Source organism: Odontesthes bonariensis, chromosome 21 (genome assembly GCF_027942865.1).
Source record: "Odontesthes bonariensis isolate fOdoBon6 chromosome 21, fOdoBon6.hap1, whole genome shotgun sequence".
Taxonomy (NCBI): domain Eukaryota; kingdom Metazoa; phylum Chordata; class Actinopteri; order Atheriniformes; family Atherinopsidae; genus Odontesthes; species Odontesthes bonariensis.
In genome coordinates this window covers 33,264,095-33,283,846 of record NC_134526.1, presented here as the reverse complement: position 1 = coordinate 33,283,846, position 19,752 = coordinate 33,264,095, and the positions used below count along the sequence as shown (strand labels likewise).

Below are 19,752 nucleotides of genomic sequence, written 5' to 3'. Positions count from 1 at the left end.
TTGAACTTTGATTGCAGCACATGCATGTGCTCTTTGCTCAGCACGATGACTTTACGTTGCAAAGGCCACAGAAATAATGTGTTCCAGATTACAGTGGAGCTGCTGGCATGTTCCGTCTCAAAGAGCCATCTAGATAACCACAGACTGCTGCACTAAAACACTAAAGCTGCAGCAGGGCCCTTCATGCAGCTTCCAGATCTCACTTTCTCAGTAAAAAACAGATCAGGAAGGACTCTGATCACATTCTTGTTGTTGTGAGTTTTTGATTGAAGAAAATAGATGATTCAGATGAGGAAAGACATGCAGCCCAACATGCCTGCAACAAGTCTTAAAACATTGTGTTTTGGAACTTTAAGACTTTAGCAACTCCTTCAGTCTGCTTGCATCATCCTGCTCATGACCTTCCTATTGGTGTCACTTCTGTTCATCTGTGAGAGTCGGCCTTCTCTATTCCTCTACTCCCTAAAAAATTATTTTTCAGCCCGTCCCTGATCATGGCAGGTCCCTAAACCTAAACAGCTCAACATCTTCAGGACAGCTGACCTGTCCTGCAGTCGGTAGCTGTCTGGTGAACCAGCTTTAGTTAGTGAACAAGATTCAAGCTGGTCTGCTTCCAGTTTTATGTGATCTCTTCGTTCCAGTCTGTTGGTTAGGTTCTTATATCAGTTCAATCAAAGAAATGATGAATTGTTCCAGTGTTCCGCTTCTCAGTTACCTTTATCCACAATGTCCTCATTAATGAGCAAGGTAGGGAACCAGGCAGGGCCAAGCACCTGCTTCTCTCAGCTTCTGGGAACCTATCTGTCCAGTCCCTGAGTGAGACTGGGTGGCTGCGTTCCATGAATTAGTTAGAATGGAGGTGGTGTGGTGATGCTGTATGTCTGTCAACATAAAGGCCACAAGGTGAACATGACGCAACCCTTTCTCTACCTGTAGGGTTACAGTGTCTCCTGCACCAGCTGAACATGATGCAACCCTTTCTCTACCTGTAGGGTTACAGTGTCTCCTGCACCAGGTGAACATGATGCAACCCTTTCTCTACCTGTAGGGTTACAGTGTCTCCTGCACCAGGTGAACATGATGCAACCCTTTCTCTACCTGTAGGGATACAGTGTCTCCTGCACCAGGTGAACATGATGCAACCCTTTCTCTACCTGTAGGGTTACAGTGTCTCCTGCACCAGGTGAACATGATGCAACCCTTTCTCTACCTGTAGGGATACAGTGTCTCCTGCACCAGGTGAACATGATGCAACCCTTTCTCTACCTGTAGGGTTACAGTGTCTCCTGCACCAGGTGAACATGATGCAACCCTTTCTCTACCTGTAGGGATACAGTGTCTCCTGCACCAGGTGAACATGATGCAACCCTTTCTCTACCTGTAGGGTTACAGTGTCTCCTGCACCAGGTGAACATGATGCAACCCTTTCGCTACCTGTAGGGTTACAGTGTCTCCTGCACCAGGTGAACATGATGCAACCCTTTCTCTACCTGTAGGGTTACAGTGTCTCCTGCACCATGTGAACATGATGCAACCCTTTCTCTACCTGTAGGGTTACAGTGTCTCCTGCACCATGTGAACATGATGCAACCCTTTCTCTACCTGTAGGGTTACAGTGTCTCCTGCACCAGGTGAACATGATGCAACCCTTTCTCTACCTGTAGGGATACAGTGTCTCCTGCACCAGGTGAACATGATGCAACCCTTTCTCTACCTGTAGGGTTACAGTGTCTCCTGCACCAGGTGAACATGATGCAACTCTTTCTCTACCTGTAGGGTTACAGTGTCTCCTGCACCAGGTGAACATGATGCAACCCTTTCTCTACCTGTAGGGTTACAGTGTCTCCTGCACCAGGTGAACATGATGCAACCCTTTCTCTACCTGTAGGGATACAGTGTCTCCTGCACCAGGTGAACATGATGCAACCCTTTCTCTACCTGTAGGAATACAGTGTCTCCTGCACCAGGTGAACATGATGCAACCCTTTCTCTACCTGTAGGGTTACAGTGTCTCCTGCACCAGGTGAACATGATGCAACCCTTTCTCTACCTGTAGGGATACAGTGTCTCCTGCACCAGGTGAACATGATGCAACCCTTTCTCTACCTGTAGGGATACAGTGTCTCCTGCACCAGGTGAACATGATGCAACCCTTTCTCTACCTGTAGGGATACAGTGTCTCCTGCACCAGGTGAACATGATGCAACTCTTTCTCTACCTGTAGGGATACAGTGTCTCCTGCACCAGGTGAACATGATGCAACCCTTTCTCTACCTGTAGGGATACAGTGTCTCCTGCACCAGGTGAACATGATGCAACCCTTTCTCTACCTGTAGGGATACAGTGTCTCCTGCACCAGGTGAACATGATGCAACCCTTTCTCTACCTGTAGGGATACAGTGTCTCCTGCACCAGGTGAACATGATGCAACCCTTTCTCTACCTGTAGGGTTACAGTGTCTCCTGCACCAGGTGAACATGATGCAACCCTTTCTCTACCTGTAGGGTTACAGTGTCTCCTGCACCAGGTGAACATGATGCAACCCTTTCTCTACCTGTAGGGTTACAGTGTCTCCTGCACCAGGTGAACATGATGCAACCCTTTCTCTACCTGTAGGGTTACAGTGTCTCCTGCACCAGGTGAACATGATGCAACCCTTTCTCTACCTGTAGGGTTACAGTGTCTCCTGCACCAGGTGAACATGATGCAACCCTTTCTCTACCTGTAGGGATACAGTGTCTCCTGCACCAGGTGAACATGATGCAACCCTTTCGCTACCTGTAGGGTTACAGTGTCTCCTGCACCAGGTGAACATGATGCAACCCTTTCTCTACCTGTAGGGTTACAGTGTCTCCTGCACCAGGTGAACATGATGCAACTCTTTCTCTACCCGTAGGGATACAGTGTCTCCTGCACCAGGTGAATATGATGCAACCCTTTCTCTACCCGTAGGGTTACAGTGTCTCCTGCACCAGGTGAACATGATGCAACCCTTTCTCTACCTGTAGGGTTACAGTGTCTCCTGCACCAGGTGAACATGATGCAACCCTTTCTCTACCTGTAGGGATACAGTGTCTCCTGCACCAGGTCACATGATGCAACCCTTTCTCTACCTGTAGGGATACAGTGTCTCCTGCACCAGGTGAACATGATGCAACTCTTTCTCTACCTGTAGGGTTACAGTGTCTCCTGCACCAGGTGAACATGATGCAACCCTTTCTCTACCTGTAGGGTTACAGTGTCTCCTGCACCAGGTGAACATGATGCAACCCTTTCTCTACCTGTAGGGTTACAGTGTCTCCTGCACCAGGTGAACATGATGCAACCCTTTCTCTACCTGTAGGGTTACAGTGTCTCCAGCACCAGGTGAACATGATGCAACCCTTTCTCTACCTGTAGGGTTACAGTGTCTCCTGCACCAGGTGAACATGATGCAACCCTTTCTCTACCTGTAGGGATACAGTGTCTCCTCACCAGGTGAACATGATGCAACCCTTTCTCTACCTGTAGGGTTACAGTGTCTCCTGCACCAGGTGAACATGATGCAACCCTTTCTCTACCTGTAGGGATACAGTGTCTCCTGCACCAGGTGAACATGATGCAACCCTTTCTCTACCTGTAGGGATACAGTGTCTCCTGCACCAGGTGAACATGATGCAACCCTTTCTCTACCTGTAGGGATACAGTGTCTCCTGCACGAGGTGAACATGATGCAACCCTTTCTCTACCTGTAGGGATACAGTGTCTCCTGCACCAGGTGAACATGATGCAACTCTTTCTCTACCTGTAGGGTTACAGTGTCTCCTGCACCAGGTGAACATGATGCAACCCTTTCTCTACCTGTAGGGATACAGTGTCTCCTGTACCAGGTGAACATGATGCAACCCTTTCTCTACCTGTAGGGTTACAGTGTCTCCTGCACCAGGTGAACATGATGCAACCCTTTCTCTACCTGTAGGGTTACAGTGTCTCCTGCACCAGGTGAACATGATGCAACTCTTTCTCTACCTGTAGGGATACAGTGTCTCCTGCACCAGGTGAACATGATGCAACCCTTTCTCTACCTGTAGGGTTACAGTGTCTCCTGCACCAGGTGAACATGATGCAACCCTTTCTCTACCTGTAGGGATACAGTGTCTCCTGCACCAGGTGAACATGATGCAACCCTTTCTCTACCTGTAGGGTTACAGTGTCTCCTGCACCAGGTGAACATGATGCAACCCTTTCTCTACCTGTAGGGATACAGTGTCTCCTGCACCAGGTGAACATGATGCAACCCTTTCTCTACCTGTAGGGTTACAGTGTCTCCTGCACCAGGTGAACATGATGCAACCCTTTCTCTACCTGTAGAGTTACAGTGTCTCCTGCACCAGGTGAACATGATGCAACCCTTTCTCTACCTGTAGGGTTACAGTGTCTCCTGCACCAGGTGAACATGATGCAACCCTTTTTCTACCTGTAGGGATACAGTGTCTCCTGCACCAGGTGAACATGATGCAACTCTTTCTCTACCTGTAGGGTTACAGTGTCTCCTGCACCAGGTGAACATGATGCAACCCTTTCTCTACCTGTAGGGTTACAGTGTCTCCTGCACCAGGTGAACATGATGCAACCCTTTCTCTACCTGTAGGGATACAGTGTCTCCTGCACCAGGTGAACATGATGCAACCCTTTCGCTACCTGTAGGGTTACAGTGTCTCCTGCACCAGGTGAACATGATGCAACCCTTTCTCTACCTGTAGGGTTACAGTGTCTCCTGCACCAGGTGAACATGATGCAACCCTTTCTCTACCTGTAGGGTTACAGTGTCTCCTGCACCATGTGAACATGATGCAACCCTTTCTCTACCTGTAGGCATACAGTGTCTCCTGCACCAGGTGAACATGATGCAACCCTTTCTCTACCTGGAGGGTTACAGTGTCTCCTGCACCAGGTGAACATGATGCAACCCTTTCTCTACCTGCAGGAATACAGCGTCTCCTGCACCAGGTGAACATGATGCAACCCTTTCTCTACCTGTAGGGATACAGTGTCTCCTGCACCAGGTGAACATGATGCAACCCTTTCTCTACCTGTAGGGTTACAGTGTCTCCTGCACCAGGTGAACATGATGCAACTCTTTCTCTACCTGTAGGGATACAGTGTCTCCTGCACCAGGTGAACATGATGCAACCCTTTCTCTACCTGTAGGGTTACAGTGTCTCCTGCACCAGGTGAACATGATGCAACCCTTTCTCTACCTGTAGGGATACAGTGTCTCCTGCACCAGGTGAACATGATGCAACCCTTTCTCTACCTGTAGGGATACAGTGTCTCCTGCACCAGGTGAACATGATGCAACCCTTTCTCTACCTGTAGGGATACAGTGTCTCCTGCACCAGGTGAACATGATGCAACTCTTTCTCTACCTGTAGGGATACAGTGTCTCCTGCACCAGGTGAACATGATGCAACCCTTTCTCTACCTGTAGGGATACAGTGTCTCCTGCACCAGGTGAACATGATGCAACCCTTTCTCTACCTGTATGGATACAGTGTCTCCTGCACCAGGTGAACATGATGCAACCCTTTCTCTACCTGTAGGGATACAGTGTCTCCTGCACCAGGTGAACATGATGCAACCCTTTCTCTACCTGTAGGGTTACAGTGTCTCCTGCACCAGGTGAACATGATGCAACTCTTTCTCTACCTGTAGGGATACAGTGTCTCCTGCACCAGGTGAACATGATGCAACCCTTTCTCTACCTGTAGGGTTACAGTGTCTCCTGCACCAGGTGAACATGATGCAACTCTTTCTCTACCTGTAGGGTTACAGTGTCTCCTGCACCAGGTGAACATGATGCAACCCTTTCTCTACCTGTAGGGTTACAGTGTCTCCTGCACCAGGTGAACATGATGCAACCCTTTCTCTACCTGTAGGGTTACAGTGTCTCCTGCACCAGGTGAACATGATGCAACCCTTTCTCTACCTGTAGGGTTACAGTGTCTCCTGCACCAGGTGAACATGATGCAACCCTTTCTCTACCTGTAGGGATACAGTGTCTCCTGCACCAGGTGAACATGATGCAACCCTTTCGCTACCTGTAGGGTTACAGTGTCTCCTGCACCAGGTGAACATGATGCAACCCTTTCTCTAACTGTAGGGTTACAGTGTCTCCTGCACCAGGTGAACATGATGCAACTCTTTCTCTACCCGTAGGGATACAGTGTCTCCTGCACCAGGTGAATATGATGCAACCCTTTCTCTACCCGTAGGGTTACAGTGTCTCCTGCACCAGGTGAACATGATGCAACCCTTTCTCTACCTGTAGGGTTACAGTGTCTCCTGCACCAGGTGAACATGATGCAACCCTTTCTCTACCTGTAGGGATACAGTGTCTCCTGCACCAGGTGAACATGATGCAACCCTTTCTCTACCTGTAGGGTTACAGTGTCTCCTGCACCAGGTGAACATGATGCAACCCTTTCTCTACCTGTAGGGATACAGTGTCTCCTGCACCAGGTCACATGATGCAACTCTTTCTCTACCTGTAGGGATACAGTGTCTCCTGCACCAGGTGAACATGATGCAACCCTTTCTCTACCTGTAGGGTTACAGTGTCTCCTGCACCAGGTGAACATGATGCAACCCTTTCTCTACCTGTAGGGATACAGTGTCTCCTGCACCAGGTCACATGATGCAACTCTTTCTCTACCTGTAGGGATACAGTGTCTCCTGCACCAGGTCACATGATGCAACTCTTTCTCTACCTGTAGGGATACAGTGTCTCCTGCACCAGGTGAACATGATGCAACACTTTCTCTACCTGTAGGGATACAGTGTCTCCTGCACCAGGTGAACATGATGCAACTCTTTCTCTACCTGTAGGGTTACAGTGTCTCCTGCACCAGGTGAACATGATGCAACCCTTTCTCTACCTGTAGGGTTACAGTGTCTCCTGCACCAGGTGAACATGATGCAACCCTTTCTCTACCTGTAGGGTTACAGTGTCTCCAGCACCAGGTGAACATGATGCAACCCTTTCTCTACCTGTAGGGTTACAGTGTCTCCTGCACCAGGTGAACATGATGCAACCCTTTCTCTACCTGTAGGGTTACAGTGTCTCCTGCACCAGGTGAACATGATGCAACCCTTTCTCTACCTGTAGGGTTACAGTGTCTCCTGCACCAGGTGAACATGATGCAACCCTTTCTCTACCTGTAGGGTTACAGTGTCTCCAGCACCAGGTGAACATGATGCAACCCTTTCTCTACCTGTAGGGTTACAGTGTCTCCTGCACCAGGTGAACATGATGCAACCCTTTCTCTACCTGTAGGGATACAGTGTCTCCTCACCAGGTGAACATGATGCAACCCTTTCTCTACCTGTAGGGTTACAGTGTCTCCTGCACCAGGTGAACATGATGCAACCCTTTCTCTACCTGTAGGGATACAGTGTCTCCTGCACCAGGTGAACATGATGCAACCCTTTCTCTACCTGTAGGGTTACAGTGTCTCCTGCACCAGGTGAACATGATGCAACCCTTTCTCTACCTGTAGGGTTACAGTGTCTCCTGCACCAGGTGAACATGATGCAACCCTTTCTCTACCTGTAGGGATACAGTGTCTCCTCACCAGGTGAACATGATGCAACCCTTTCTCTACCTGTAGGGTTACAGTGTCTCCTGCACCAGGTGAACATGATGCAACTCTTTCTCTACCTGTAGGGATACAGTGTCTCCTGCACCAGGTGAACATGATGCAACCCTTTCGCTACCTGTAGGGTTACAGTGTCTCCTGCACCAGGTGAACATGATGCAACCCTTTCTCTACCTGTAGGGTTACAGTGTCTCCTGCACCAGGTGAACATGATGCAACTCTTTCTCTACCCGTAGGGATACAGTGTCTCCTGCACCAGGTGAATATGATGCAACCCTTTCTCTACCCGTAGGGTTACAGTGTCTCCTGCACCAGGTGAACATGATGCAACCCTTTCTCTACCTGTAGGGTTACAGTGTCTCCTGCACCAGGTGAACATGATGCAACCCTTTCTCTACCTGTAGGGATACAGTGTCTCCTGCACCAGGTGAACATGATGCAACCCTTTCTCTACCTGTAGGGTTACAGTGTCTCCTGCACCAGGTGAACATGATGCAACCCTTTCTCTACCTGTAGGGATACAGTGTCTCCTGCACCAGGTCACATGATGCAACTCTTTCTCTACCTGTAGGGATACAGTGTCTCCTGCACCAGGTGAACATGATGCAACCCTTTCTCTACCTGTAGGGTTACAGTGTCTCCTGCACCAGGTGAACATGATGCAACCCTTTCTCTACCTGTAGGGATACAGTGTCTCCTGCACCAGGTCACATGATGCAACTCTTTCTCTACCTGTAGGGATACAGTGTCTCCTGCACCAGGTCACATGATGCAACTCTTTCTCTACCTGTAGGGATACAGTGTCTCCTGCACCAGGTGAACATGATGCAACCCTTTCTCTACCTGTAGGGTTACAGTGTCTCCTGCACCAGGTGAACATGATGCAACTCTTTCTCTACCTGTAGGGTTACAGTGTCTCCTGCACCAGGTGAACATGATGCAACCCTTTCTCTACCTGTAGGGTTACAGTGTCTCCTGCACCAGGTGAACATGATGCAACCCTTTCTCTACCTGTAGGGTTACAGTGTCTCCAGCACCAGGTGAACATGATGCAACCCTTTCTCTACCTGTAGGGTTACAGTGTCTCCTGCACCAGGTGAACATGATGCAACCCTTTCTCTACCTGTAGGGTTACAGTGTCTCCTGCACCAGGTGAACATGATGCAACCCTTTCTCTACCTGTAGGGTTACAGTGTCTCCTGCACCAGGTGAACATGATGCAACCCTTTCTCTACCTGTAGGGTTACAGTGTCTCCAGCACCAGGTGAACATGATGCAACCCTTTCTCTACCTGTAGGGTTACAGTGTCTCCTGCACCAGGTGAACATGATGCAACCCTTTCTCTACCTGTAGGGATACAGTGTCTCCTCACCAGGTGAACATGATGCAACCCTTTCTCTACCTGTAGGGTTACAGTGTCTCCTGCACCAGGTGAACATGATGCAACCCTTTCTCTACCTGCAGGGATACAGTGTCTCCTGCACCAGGTGAACATGATGCAACCCTTTCTCTACCTGTAGGGATACAGTGTCTCCTGCACCAGGTGAACATGATGCAACCCTTTCTCTACCTGTAGGGATACAGTGTCTCCTGCACCAGGTGAACATGATGCAACTCTTTCTCTACCTGTAGGGTTACAGTGTCTCCTGCACCAGGTGAACATGATGCAACCCTTTCTCTACCTGTAGGGTTACAGTGTCTCCTGCACCAGGTGAACATGATGCAACTCTTTCTCTACCTGTAGGGTTACAGTGTCTCCTGGACCAGGTGAACATGATGCAACCCTTTCTCTACCTGTAGGGTTACAGTGTCTCCTACACCAGGTGAACATGATGCAACCCTTTCTCTACCTGTAGGGTTACAGTGTCTCCTGCACCAGGTGAACATGATGCAACTCTTTCTCTACCTGTAGGGATACAGTGTCTCCTGCACCAGGTGAACATGATGCAACCCTTTCTCTACCTGTAGGGTTACAGTGTCTCCTGCACCAGGTGAACATGATGCAACCCTTTCTCTACCTGTAGGGATACAGTGTCTCCTGCACCAGGTGAACATGATGCAACCCTTTCTCTACCTGTAGGGTTACAGTGTCTCCTGCACCAGGTGAACATGATGCAACCCTTTCTCTACCTGTAGGGTTACAGTGTCTCCTGCACCAGGTGAACATGATGCAACCCTTTCTCTACCTGTAGGGTTACAGTGTCTCCTGCACCAGGTGAACATGATGCAACCCTTTCTCTACCTGTAGGGATACAGTGTCTCCTGCACCAGGTGAACATGATGCAACCCTTTCTCTACCTGTAGGGTTACAGTGTCTCCTGCACCATGTGAACATGATGCAACCCTTTCTCTACCTGTAGGCATACAGTGTCTCCTGCACCAGGTGAACATGATGCAACCCTTTCTCTACCTGTAGGGTTACAGTGTCTCCTGCACCAGGTGAACATGATGCAACCCTTTCTCTACCTGTAGGGTTACAGTGTCTCCTGCACCAGGTGAACATGATGCAACCCTTTCTCTACCTGCAGGGATACAGTGTCTCCTGCACCAGGTGAACATGATGCAACCCTTTCTCTACCTGTAGGGATACAGTGTCTCCTGCACCAGGTGAACATGATGCAACCCTTTCTCTACCTGTAGGGTTACAGTGTCTCCTGCACCAGGTGAACATGATGCAACTCTTTCTCTACCTGTAGGGATACAGTGTCTCCTGCACCAGGTGAACATGATGCAACCCTTTCTCTACCTGTAGGGTTACAGTGTCTCCTGCACCAGGTGAACATGATGCAACTCTTTCGCTACCTGTAGGGTTACAGTGTCTCCTGCACCAGGTGAACATGATGCAACCCTTTCTCTACCTGTAGGGTTACAGTGTCTCCTGCACCAGGTGAACATGATGCAACTCTTTCTCTACCTGTAGGGATACAGTGTCTCCTGTACCAGGTGAACATGATGCAACCCTTTCTCTACCTGTAGGGTTACAGTGTCTCCTGCACCAGGTGAACATGATGCAACTCTTTCGCTACCTGTAGGGTTACAGTGTCTCCTGCACCAGGTGAACATGATGCAACTCTTTCTCTACCTGTAGGGATACAGTGTCTCCTGCACCAGGTGAACATGATGCAACTCTTTCTCTACCTGTAGGGATACAGTGTCTCCTGTACCAGGTGAACATGATGCAACCCTTTCTCTACCTGTAGGGTTACAGTGTCTCCTGCACCAGGTGAACATGATGCAACCCTTTCTCTACCTGTAGGGTTACAGTGTCTCCTGCACCAGGTGAACATGATGCAACCCTTTCTCTACCTGTAGGGTTACAGTGTCTCCTGCACCAGGTGAACATGATGCAACTCTTTCTCTACCTGTAGGGTTACAGTGTCTCCTGCACCAGGTGAACATGATGCAACCCTTTCTCTACCTGTAGGGATACAGTGTCTCCTGCACCAGGTGAACATGATGCAACTCTTTCTCTACCTGTAGGGATACAGTGTCTCCTGCACCAGGTGAACATGATGCAACCCTTTCTCTACCTGTAGGGTTACAGTGTCTCCTGCACCAGGTGAACATGATGCAACTCTTTCTCTACCTGTAGGGATACAGTGTCTCCTGCACCAGGTGAACATGATGCAACCCTTTCTCTACCTGTAGGGTTACAGTGTCTCCTGCACCAGGTGAACATGATGCAACCCTTTCTCTACCTGTAGGGATACAGTGTCTCCTGCACCAGGTGAACATGATGCAACCCTTTCTCTACCTGTAGGGTTACAGTGTCTCCTGGACCAGGTGAACATGATGCAACCCTTTCTCTACCTGTAGGGTTACAGTGTCTCCTGGACCAGGTGAACATGATGCAACCCTTTCTCTACCTGTAGGGTTACAGTGTCTCCTGCACCAGGTGAACATGATGCAACCCTTTCTCTACCTGTAGGGTTACAGTGTCTCCTGCACCAGGTGAACATGATGCAACTCTTTCTCTACCTGTAGGGATACAGTGTCTCCTGCACCAGGTGAACATGATGCAACCCTTTCTCTACCTGTAGGGTTACAGTGTCTCCTGCACCAGGTGAACATGATGCAACCCTTTCTCTACCTGTAGGGATACAGTGTCTCCTGCACCAGGTGAACATGATGCAACCCTTTCTCTACCTGTAGGGTTACAGTGTCTCCTGCACCAGGTGAACATGATGCAACCCTTTCTCTACCTGTAGGATTACAGTGTCTCCTGCACCAGGTGAACATGATGCAACTCTTTCTCTACCTGTAGGGTTACAGTGTCTCCTGCACCAGGTGAACATGATGCAACCCTTTCTCTACCTGTAGGGATACAGTGTCTCCTGATAAATACAGCTGTCCCTAAAGCTGGGCTCAGTTCAATAAAAGGAAATATCAGTAGGGAACTGCAGTTAAATGTCTGTCACAGACGTCGGAAATGGGGGGGGGGGTGTGGCCCCTCCCATCCATCCCCCCGCACCCCATCAGCCTCCCTCCCAGTGGCAATGAGGTGGGGGTAAATGTAAAATATATTTTTTTACAAATTCAGTTAAAAATGTCGATATACACTACATTTCCCACCTACTGACATACATTGACCGGTGAATTTCCACAGACAGATTCATATCGTTGCAGCCAAACAGCCAATCGTGTACTGTTGCCAGGGAAAATGAATAAATATTTGGCTTATCGGTGTCACAGAATTTTATGGTCTTGGGGCGCTGAAAATATGGCCCCAGCAGCAGATTTCAGGTTAAAGGTTTGTGCAGCGCGGTAAATCAGCGGGATGATGGCAAACTTCACGGTGCAGCTTCCACTGAATTCGGTGAGATCCTTATTTATCTACCCGTTTGCAAGAAGGACAATGGAGGAAAAAGTACGGATTAAGGATTAAGGAGCTAGGACCAGACAGGCCCGACCTTATGATCAACCAGCAGACCCATTAGAAAAGTAAAGTTTCTGCAGGAGTCGCGGCTGACAGGCTGTGGAACAGCTATGAAGGTAATCTGATTACCTGCTGGGATGTGGCAAATGCAGCTAAAGGGAAAAGCTGGTGCTTATATGCGGTGTTGTTGGTAATGTGAGTTGACCAGAAAAATAAATAATGTGACTTATTAATTTACCCATTGAATGGGTCACTTTAGTCCCAAACCTGGCTGCGCAGCACCAGGACGCAGGAGAGACTAACCCGTTTGGCCATTCTGAACGTGACCTTATGGATGAAAAGCTGCTCTCCACCCTGCTTAAAATTTTAATCAGTGGGTCACCTGAGAGAAGGTCCACTTTTGGAAATGCATGAAAGCCCTGGGTCAGCAGCCTTTCCTTTGTTTCATGTGTGGTGTTTTACCGGCTGTGCCTGGATATGTTCAGTAACACTGCTGAATAAACGACACGTTCAAGGGTCCAAATGATGCTGTTATGTTCTCAAAATGGCTTGATTTAGTGATCAAAGTTTCATTTTCTTAACAATGAAGATGCCGAGTTCATCCATTTTAGTTCTCTTATAACTGCATGCTATCATAAAACAACTTCAAATCAAATGATTAATCATTGATGAGTGCCCCCCCCCAAAAAAAACCTCCCCCCCTCTCAGAAAATAGTTCCTAGTCCATGCTGTCTGTAAGCAGACACTAACATTCCATAACATCCCCTAACATGATGAAGAAAGAAAGCAGTGGAATGGCACACTGCCCAGGTCTCTGTGATTAGTACATCATTAACAGAGATAACTGATCATGTCCCACAGCTTCAGCTCTGAACCAGTCCTGTCCTGTCTGGTAAATCAGGTTCAATCCTTTCCAGCACAAAGTCCACTAACAAACCCTTTTACATGTGTGGATGTTGGAAATGTTTTGTGTCCAAATGGTATATTTTGCAAAGGTACATAATCCAGTATAAAATCATTTCTGGTTAAGATGATAGTAAACAAAATGTCATCGGAACAAGTAGAACAGGCCAAACGGGCTGCTTTAGTGTTGACTGACAGGAGAGCAGAACACACACACACACACACACACACACACACACACACACACACACACCCAAAGGTCTGTCAAACATTCACACTGATTTCATAATGCTGTTTTATCCCAAAGAAAGGGACGACTGAGGTGATTTCAGTAAAGACGGATTAAATCAGACCTCACAGCATGTAGAGTGTGATGAATCAGGGTTTACAGGTGGATTCAGGTAACTGCATTTTGATATGGTGGAAGGAATCAATAATGTACTTCCTCAGACACAGTAAATGGTAGTAATAAAACTATGGAATTGATCATAGAAATCATCATGTAAAAGGCAAAGAATAGATGACCTGCAATGGAAAACAAAGTATTTAAGCTTCCCAGAGAAAACAGTATGTATAATGTTGTAACCTATCAGAGATATGTGTGAGAAAGTCATCACCTGATAAAACAATAAGCAGTGACTGCATTCAAAGAATGAGTTGGATCTACCTGGAGCACTGAGCCAGAAATTCTTCTGCAACGAGAGAGCAAGCTGACGGCTGATCAGGGAGGACGCCATGACTAAATCACCTCTGACAAGAGCAAGTGTGAGAGCGAGGCAGAACCCAGGACCTGCCCTCAGTGCCTAACTCCACCCAGCCACCTGCAGAGAGACACAGAGAGAGAGGGGGATCAATGACTGGAGAAAGTGCTGTCACTGCAAAAAGGGGAAAGTTCTGGCATCTTTCACTGGTGTTGCAAGAGAAAACAGGAACAAACAAGATAGTTGGCAGAGAGACAAATGAGAAGCCACAAAAGTCTTGCTGCGCTGGTGGGCTGGCAGAAAAAAACCCTGAGACCCCCAGCAGCCAGCTGAGCCTCGGATTCTGTCCACTTCAGGACACTTAATCAGAAGATGGTGTGTCAAGTCTCAGCTTACCACAGAGATCCACCAACCTGTGTGCAAAGTAATACATTTACTTCCTGCTACAGTCACAAATATGTAAATGTAAATGTACTTTATTTCTACAGCCCTATACAGACAGTCCTTACGATGTACCAAAGTGCTTTACAGCAGGTAATAAATAAAGAGAAGAATAAGTAAAAACAATAAAAGAACAGTGAAAGCAATAAAATACAACAAAATTGAATAAGATAAAAGTGCCATCATGCTACTGGGTATTAAAAGCAATCCTAAATAAGCAGGTTTTTAGCCTAGATGTGAAGAGGCCCAGGTCAGAAATAAGACGCAGCTCAACGGGGGGCTTATTCCAGAGCCTGGGGGCAGCGACAGAAAAGGCTCGCTCACCCCAGGGTTTGTATTCTGACCTGGGCACTTCCAGCAGAAACTGATCTGTTGACCTCAGAGCTCTACCAGGACTGTTAAAAGCTCATATAAATACGACGGGGCGAGGCCGTTAAGAGCTTTAAAAACCAACATTAAAAGTTTAAAATCAGTTCTATAAAGGACAGGAAGCCGATGGAGGGAGTTAAGAACAGGAGTGATGTGCACACGTCTGTTAGTGTTGGTTAAAAGACGGGCAATATATAAATATAATAAATATGAGGAGAAAAGCCTTCCTGCATCAGCTGCAGTCGCTATTCTGCCTGTGTTCCAGGAGACATGGCATATTGTTTCAATGTGGGAATAATGGCACACTCCTTGGAAAGGATCTAACAGAGTCTCTCAGTTATTAACAATAAAAATAACTGAAATAGAACACTGAGCTTCTGTTGAAGGGAAATGGGCTTTCTCTTTGATTGTTAAGAGGGTAACAGTTGGCTGGCTGTCTGCTCTTTCTCCTCTTTTTCCTCGCTCTTCCTCTCTTATGTAACTCTGGCAGCAAGAACAGGAAAATTCCAGTTATCTGCCTTTTCACAGAGTAGAAAAACCCTGGCACTTCAGAGCGCTCACACACATGCACAGTGCACACACACACACACCAGTACAACTTTAAACACACACACACACACAGTGCACACACACACAAACACACACCAGTACAACCCTAAACACACACACACACACATGCACAGTGCACACACACACACACACACACCAGTACAACTTTAAACACACACACACACACAGTGCACACACACACACACACCAGTACAACTTTAAACACACACACACACAGTGCACACACACACAAACACACACCAGTACAACCCTAAACACACACACACACATGCACAGTGCACACACACACACACCAGTACAACCCTAAACACACACACACACACATGCACAGTGCACACACACACACACCAGTACAACCCTAAACACACACACACACACGCACAGTACACACACACACACCAGTACAACCCTAAACACACATGCACACACACACACACAAATGCATGCACACTCAGGCAGTCTCTTGGCAACAACTCATGAACTGGATGAAACTGGTTTAGGTTGTGAGAGTTACACAAGACTGCATCTGTATGTCTGAGATATATGTGGTGAGTTCCAAAAGGACGAGCAACACAAAGTGACGGAGGATGGAGGATGGAGGATGGGTGACGGAGGATGGGTGATGGAGGATGGGTGATGGAGGATGGGTGACGGAGGATGGGTGATGGGTGATGGAGGATGGGTGACGGAGGATGGGTGATGGAGGATGGGTGATGGAGGATGGGTGACGGAGGATGGGTGATGGGTGATGGGTGACGGAGGATGGGTGATGGAGGATGCGTGACAGAGGATGGGTGACAGAGGATGGGTGACGGAGGATGGGTGATGGAGGATGGGTGACGGAGGATGGGTGATGGAGGATGGGTGACAGAGGATGGGTGACGGAGGATGGGTGATGGAGGATGGGTGACGGAGGATGGGTGACGGAGGATGGGTGACGGAGGATGGGTGACAGAGGATGGTGCGTTTAAACTAGTACAGAGAGAGTTGAAGAACACTGATGCCCCATGGAACACTCCTGTTTCCTTATCAAGTCTGACGGAGTTTGCATTCATCACCAAATGCAAAATGCACTGTGATGATGGAGCTAGTGTTTGGTTTGGCCATTCTAAAAATGAACACTGTGTGCAAAGTGGGCCATGATTGAGACGAAGATGCGATCAAATCATTGAAGCATAGCAACAAGGCTTCTTACTTTCAGACTGGAATACATTCAAACCAGAGGCCCTCATCATGGCATGGACATCATGAGGATTTCAAACACGCCATACTTTGAAGCCCTTTACACAACTTATTCACTTATTCAGAGGATCTGTATTAAACTGCTACCACAAACAGCCAACATGAAGTAAGGGCCTTAAAGGAAGCAGCTCTGAAAAACCTTAACTTATCCAAGTGTGGGCTCGTTCTCCATCCAGGTGCACCTTGGCTGGGTGCATCGCATGATGGACTCAAAGTTGATCAAGGCATACACAAGTTGAAAGACTTTCCTAAGAGACTTGCCTGTCTTTGGCAAGTCCAAAGGCAGCCTTTGATCACCAGCATGGAATGGTGTGATCTTTGTAATCTGTGCCAATGATGACATCTTTGTGCAGCTCATATACAGAGATATACAGATGTACTGGAGAAGGAGAGGTGCGACTTACATGCCCAAATACCTCTCCATGCAAAAGTAACACGATAATGAAGACATGAGCTCAACCATTTGTCTTTTAATTCTGTCAGTTGTGTATTCAATCCTTTCATTTTTACAAATAAAAGTAAAAACATTACATACAATTAATCAGTCACAATGTCCCTTGACATTATGTTTGCAGTGCAGCGCATCATTTAAAGGTGAGAGAAAACGATTTGCAGGTGACTGCACTGATGAGAACTATACGTTCACATTGCATCATCTTCTGTCTAATTCTGCACTCAGATTAACAAGTGCTGGCCCAGCCTTCACCAAGAGCCCATTTTGATAATTCACCAAAAGACAGGCAACGGTGAAACGTTGGTTTGTGCTGCCTGTGAGTTAAAGGGGGCTCACTGTGCTGAATATTTTGTGTTCAATTCAATTCAGTTTATTTATATAGCACCAAATTACAACAAATTTCATCTCAAGGCACTTAAATGATATAGTCCAATTCAAACCAATTAGAGTTCAATTCATTATAATTATAATCCAATCAAATCCAATTATTTAAATTCTAAATGAATCCAATTCATTCATATAGAGCCAATTCAAAAACACTTTCCTAGCTAAGGAAACCAACAGATTGCATTGAAACTTGTCTTCAGTCCAATCTCCCGTCCTGAGCGTGCCTGAGGCGACTGTGGAGAGAAACGACTCCCTTTGAACAGGAAGAAACCTCTGGCAGAACCAGAACCAGGAAGGGTGGCCATCCGGCTCCACCAGCTGGGGTTTGAGAAGACAGAAAAGAGGGGACAACAAACACTGTAACACCATTCAAAGGATATCTGTTGGAACAGGGAAACACGAGTTAATGACCACAATAATGTCACATATACATAAAGAGAGTAAAGTGAGGAAAGGTGTGACAGATGAGGCCCCCCAGCAGTCTAGGCCTATAGCAGCTTAACTATGGGATGTTTCAGGATCACCTGAGCCATCCCTAACTATAAGCTTTATAAAAAAGGAAAGTTTTAAGCCTGGTCTTAAAAGTGGAAAGGGTGTCTGCTTCCTGAGGCCAAACTGGCAGCTGGTTCCACAGAGAGGGGCCTGATAACTGAAGGCTCTGCCTCCCAAACTGGCAGCTGGTTCCACAGGGAGGGGCCTGATAACTGAAGGCTCTGCCTCCCAAACTGGCAGCTGGTTCCACAGAGAGGGGCCTGATAACTGAAGGCTCTGCCTCCCAAACTGGCAGCTGGTTCCACAGAGAGGGGCCTGATAACTGAAGGCTCTGCCTCCCAAACTGGCAGCTGGTTCCACAGAGAGGGGCCTGATAACTGAAGGCTCTGCCTCCCAAACTGGCAGCTGGTTCCACAGAGAGGGGCCTGATAACTGAAGGCTCTGCCTCCCATTCTACTTTTAGAAACTCTGGGAACCTCAAGTAAACCTGCAGTTTGGGAACGAAGTGCTCTGTTAGGAAAATATCTTACAATGAGATCTTTAAGATATGATGGAGCTCGGTCATTAAGAGCTTTATATGTGAGGAGAAGAATCTTAAATTCTATTCTGAATTTAACAGGGAGCCAATGAAGAGAAGCTAAAACTGGAGAAATATGATCTCTCTCTCTCATCAGAACTCTGGCTGCAGCATTTTGGATCAGCTGGAGGCTTTTCAGAGAATATGTGGGACAGCCCAATAATAAAGAATTACAGTAGTCCAATCCTGAAGTAACAAATGCATGGAGCAGTTTTTCTGCATCACTCTGAGACAAGATGTTCCTGATTTTAACAATATTACGAAGGTGAAAGAAGGCAGTCCTAGAAACCTGTTTTATATGCGAGTCAAATGATAAATTCTGGTTAAAAATAACTCCAAGGTTCCTCACTGTAGAACTAGAAGCCAAGGAAATACCATCTAGAGTAATTATATAGCTAGACAATTTCTCCCTGAAGCGCTCAGGTCCAAAGATAACGACTTCAGTTTTGTCTGAATTTAGAAGCAGACAGTTCTGAGTCATCCAGGTCTTTATGTCTTTAAGACATGCTTGTAGTCTGACCAACCTATTGGGTTCATCTGGTTTTATAGATAAGTACAGCTGAGTATCATCAGCATAGCAATGGAAATTTATGCCATACTGTCTAATAATGTTACCTAATGGAAGCATGTATAAAGTGAAAAGAATCGGTCCAAGCACAGAACCCTGAGGAACTCCATGACTTACTCTGGTGTGTGAGGAAGATTCTTCATTTACAAGAACAACCTTGCTTCACCATCGATGATGTCATTCTACTAGACGCATGTGTAGAAATCCCCCATAAGCCCCCCGATAGCCCCGGATAACAACGGCAGCTATGAGCTAACAGCGCAATAGTACGCGTTCATTCATTGATTGGTCTTAAAGTATTGGTGAAATAAAGACAGATAATGCCTTATTCAGAGGCTGTATTGTCTATGCCCTGTTCTTTCCCGTTATATGGATATCGAAAGTTACGTATGTTACTAGGGTTCTATGAATCCTGGATGACCGCCAGAGGCGGTGCTTTCAAGCACTGAATGATACATCTCGCGCAGGTCGAGTGTTTATACCAACAACGTCACTCGTGACCCCCTGCTGACCCCGGAGAGCCTATATCTTCCGG

General features: G+C 47.3%; 1 protein-coding gene across 4 annotated transcripts in view; it reads right to left on the bottom strand.

Moving 5' to 3' along the window:
• The window catches only part of abat (4-aminobutyrate aminotransferase), a 95,325-nt gene that overhangs the window by 63,485 nt on the left and 12,088 nt on the right, over positions 1-19,752 (bottom strand). For all 4 annotated transcript variants that reach the window (XM_075454488.1, XM_075454486.1, XM_075454489.1 and 1 more), the window contains one exon: positions 14,084-14,237. In XM_075454488.1, the coding sequence (XP_075310603.1) occupies positions 14,084-14,153 (70 nt within the window). In that variant the 5' untranslated portion in view covers positions 14,154-14,237. The remainder of the gene's footprint in view (positions 1-14,083; positions 14,238-19,752) is intronic.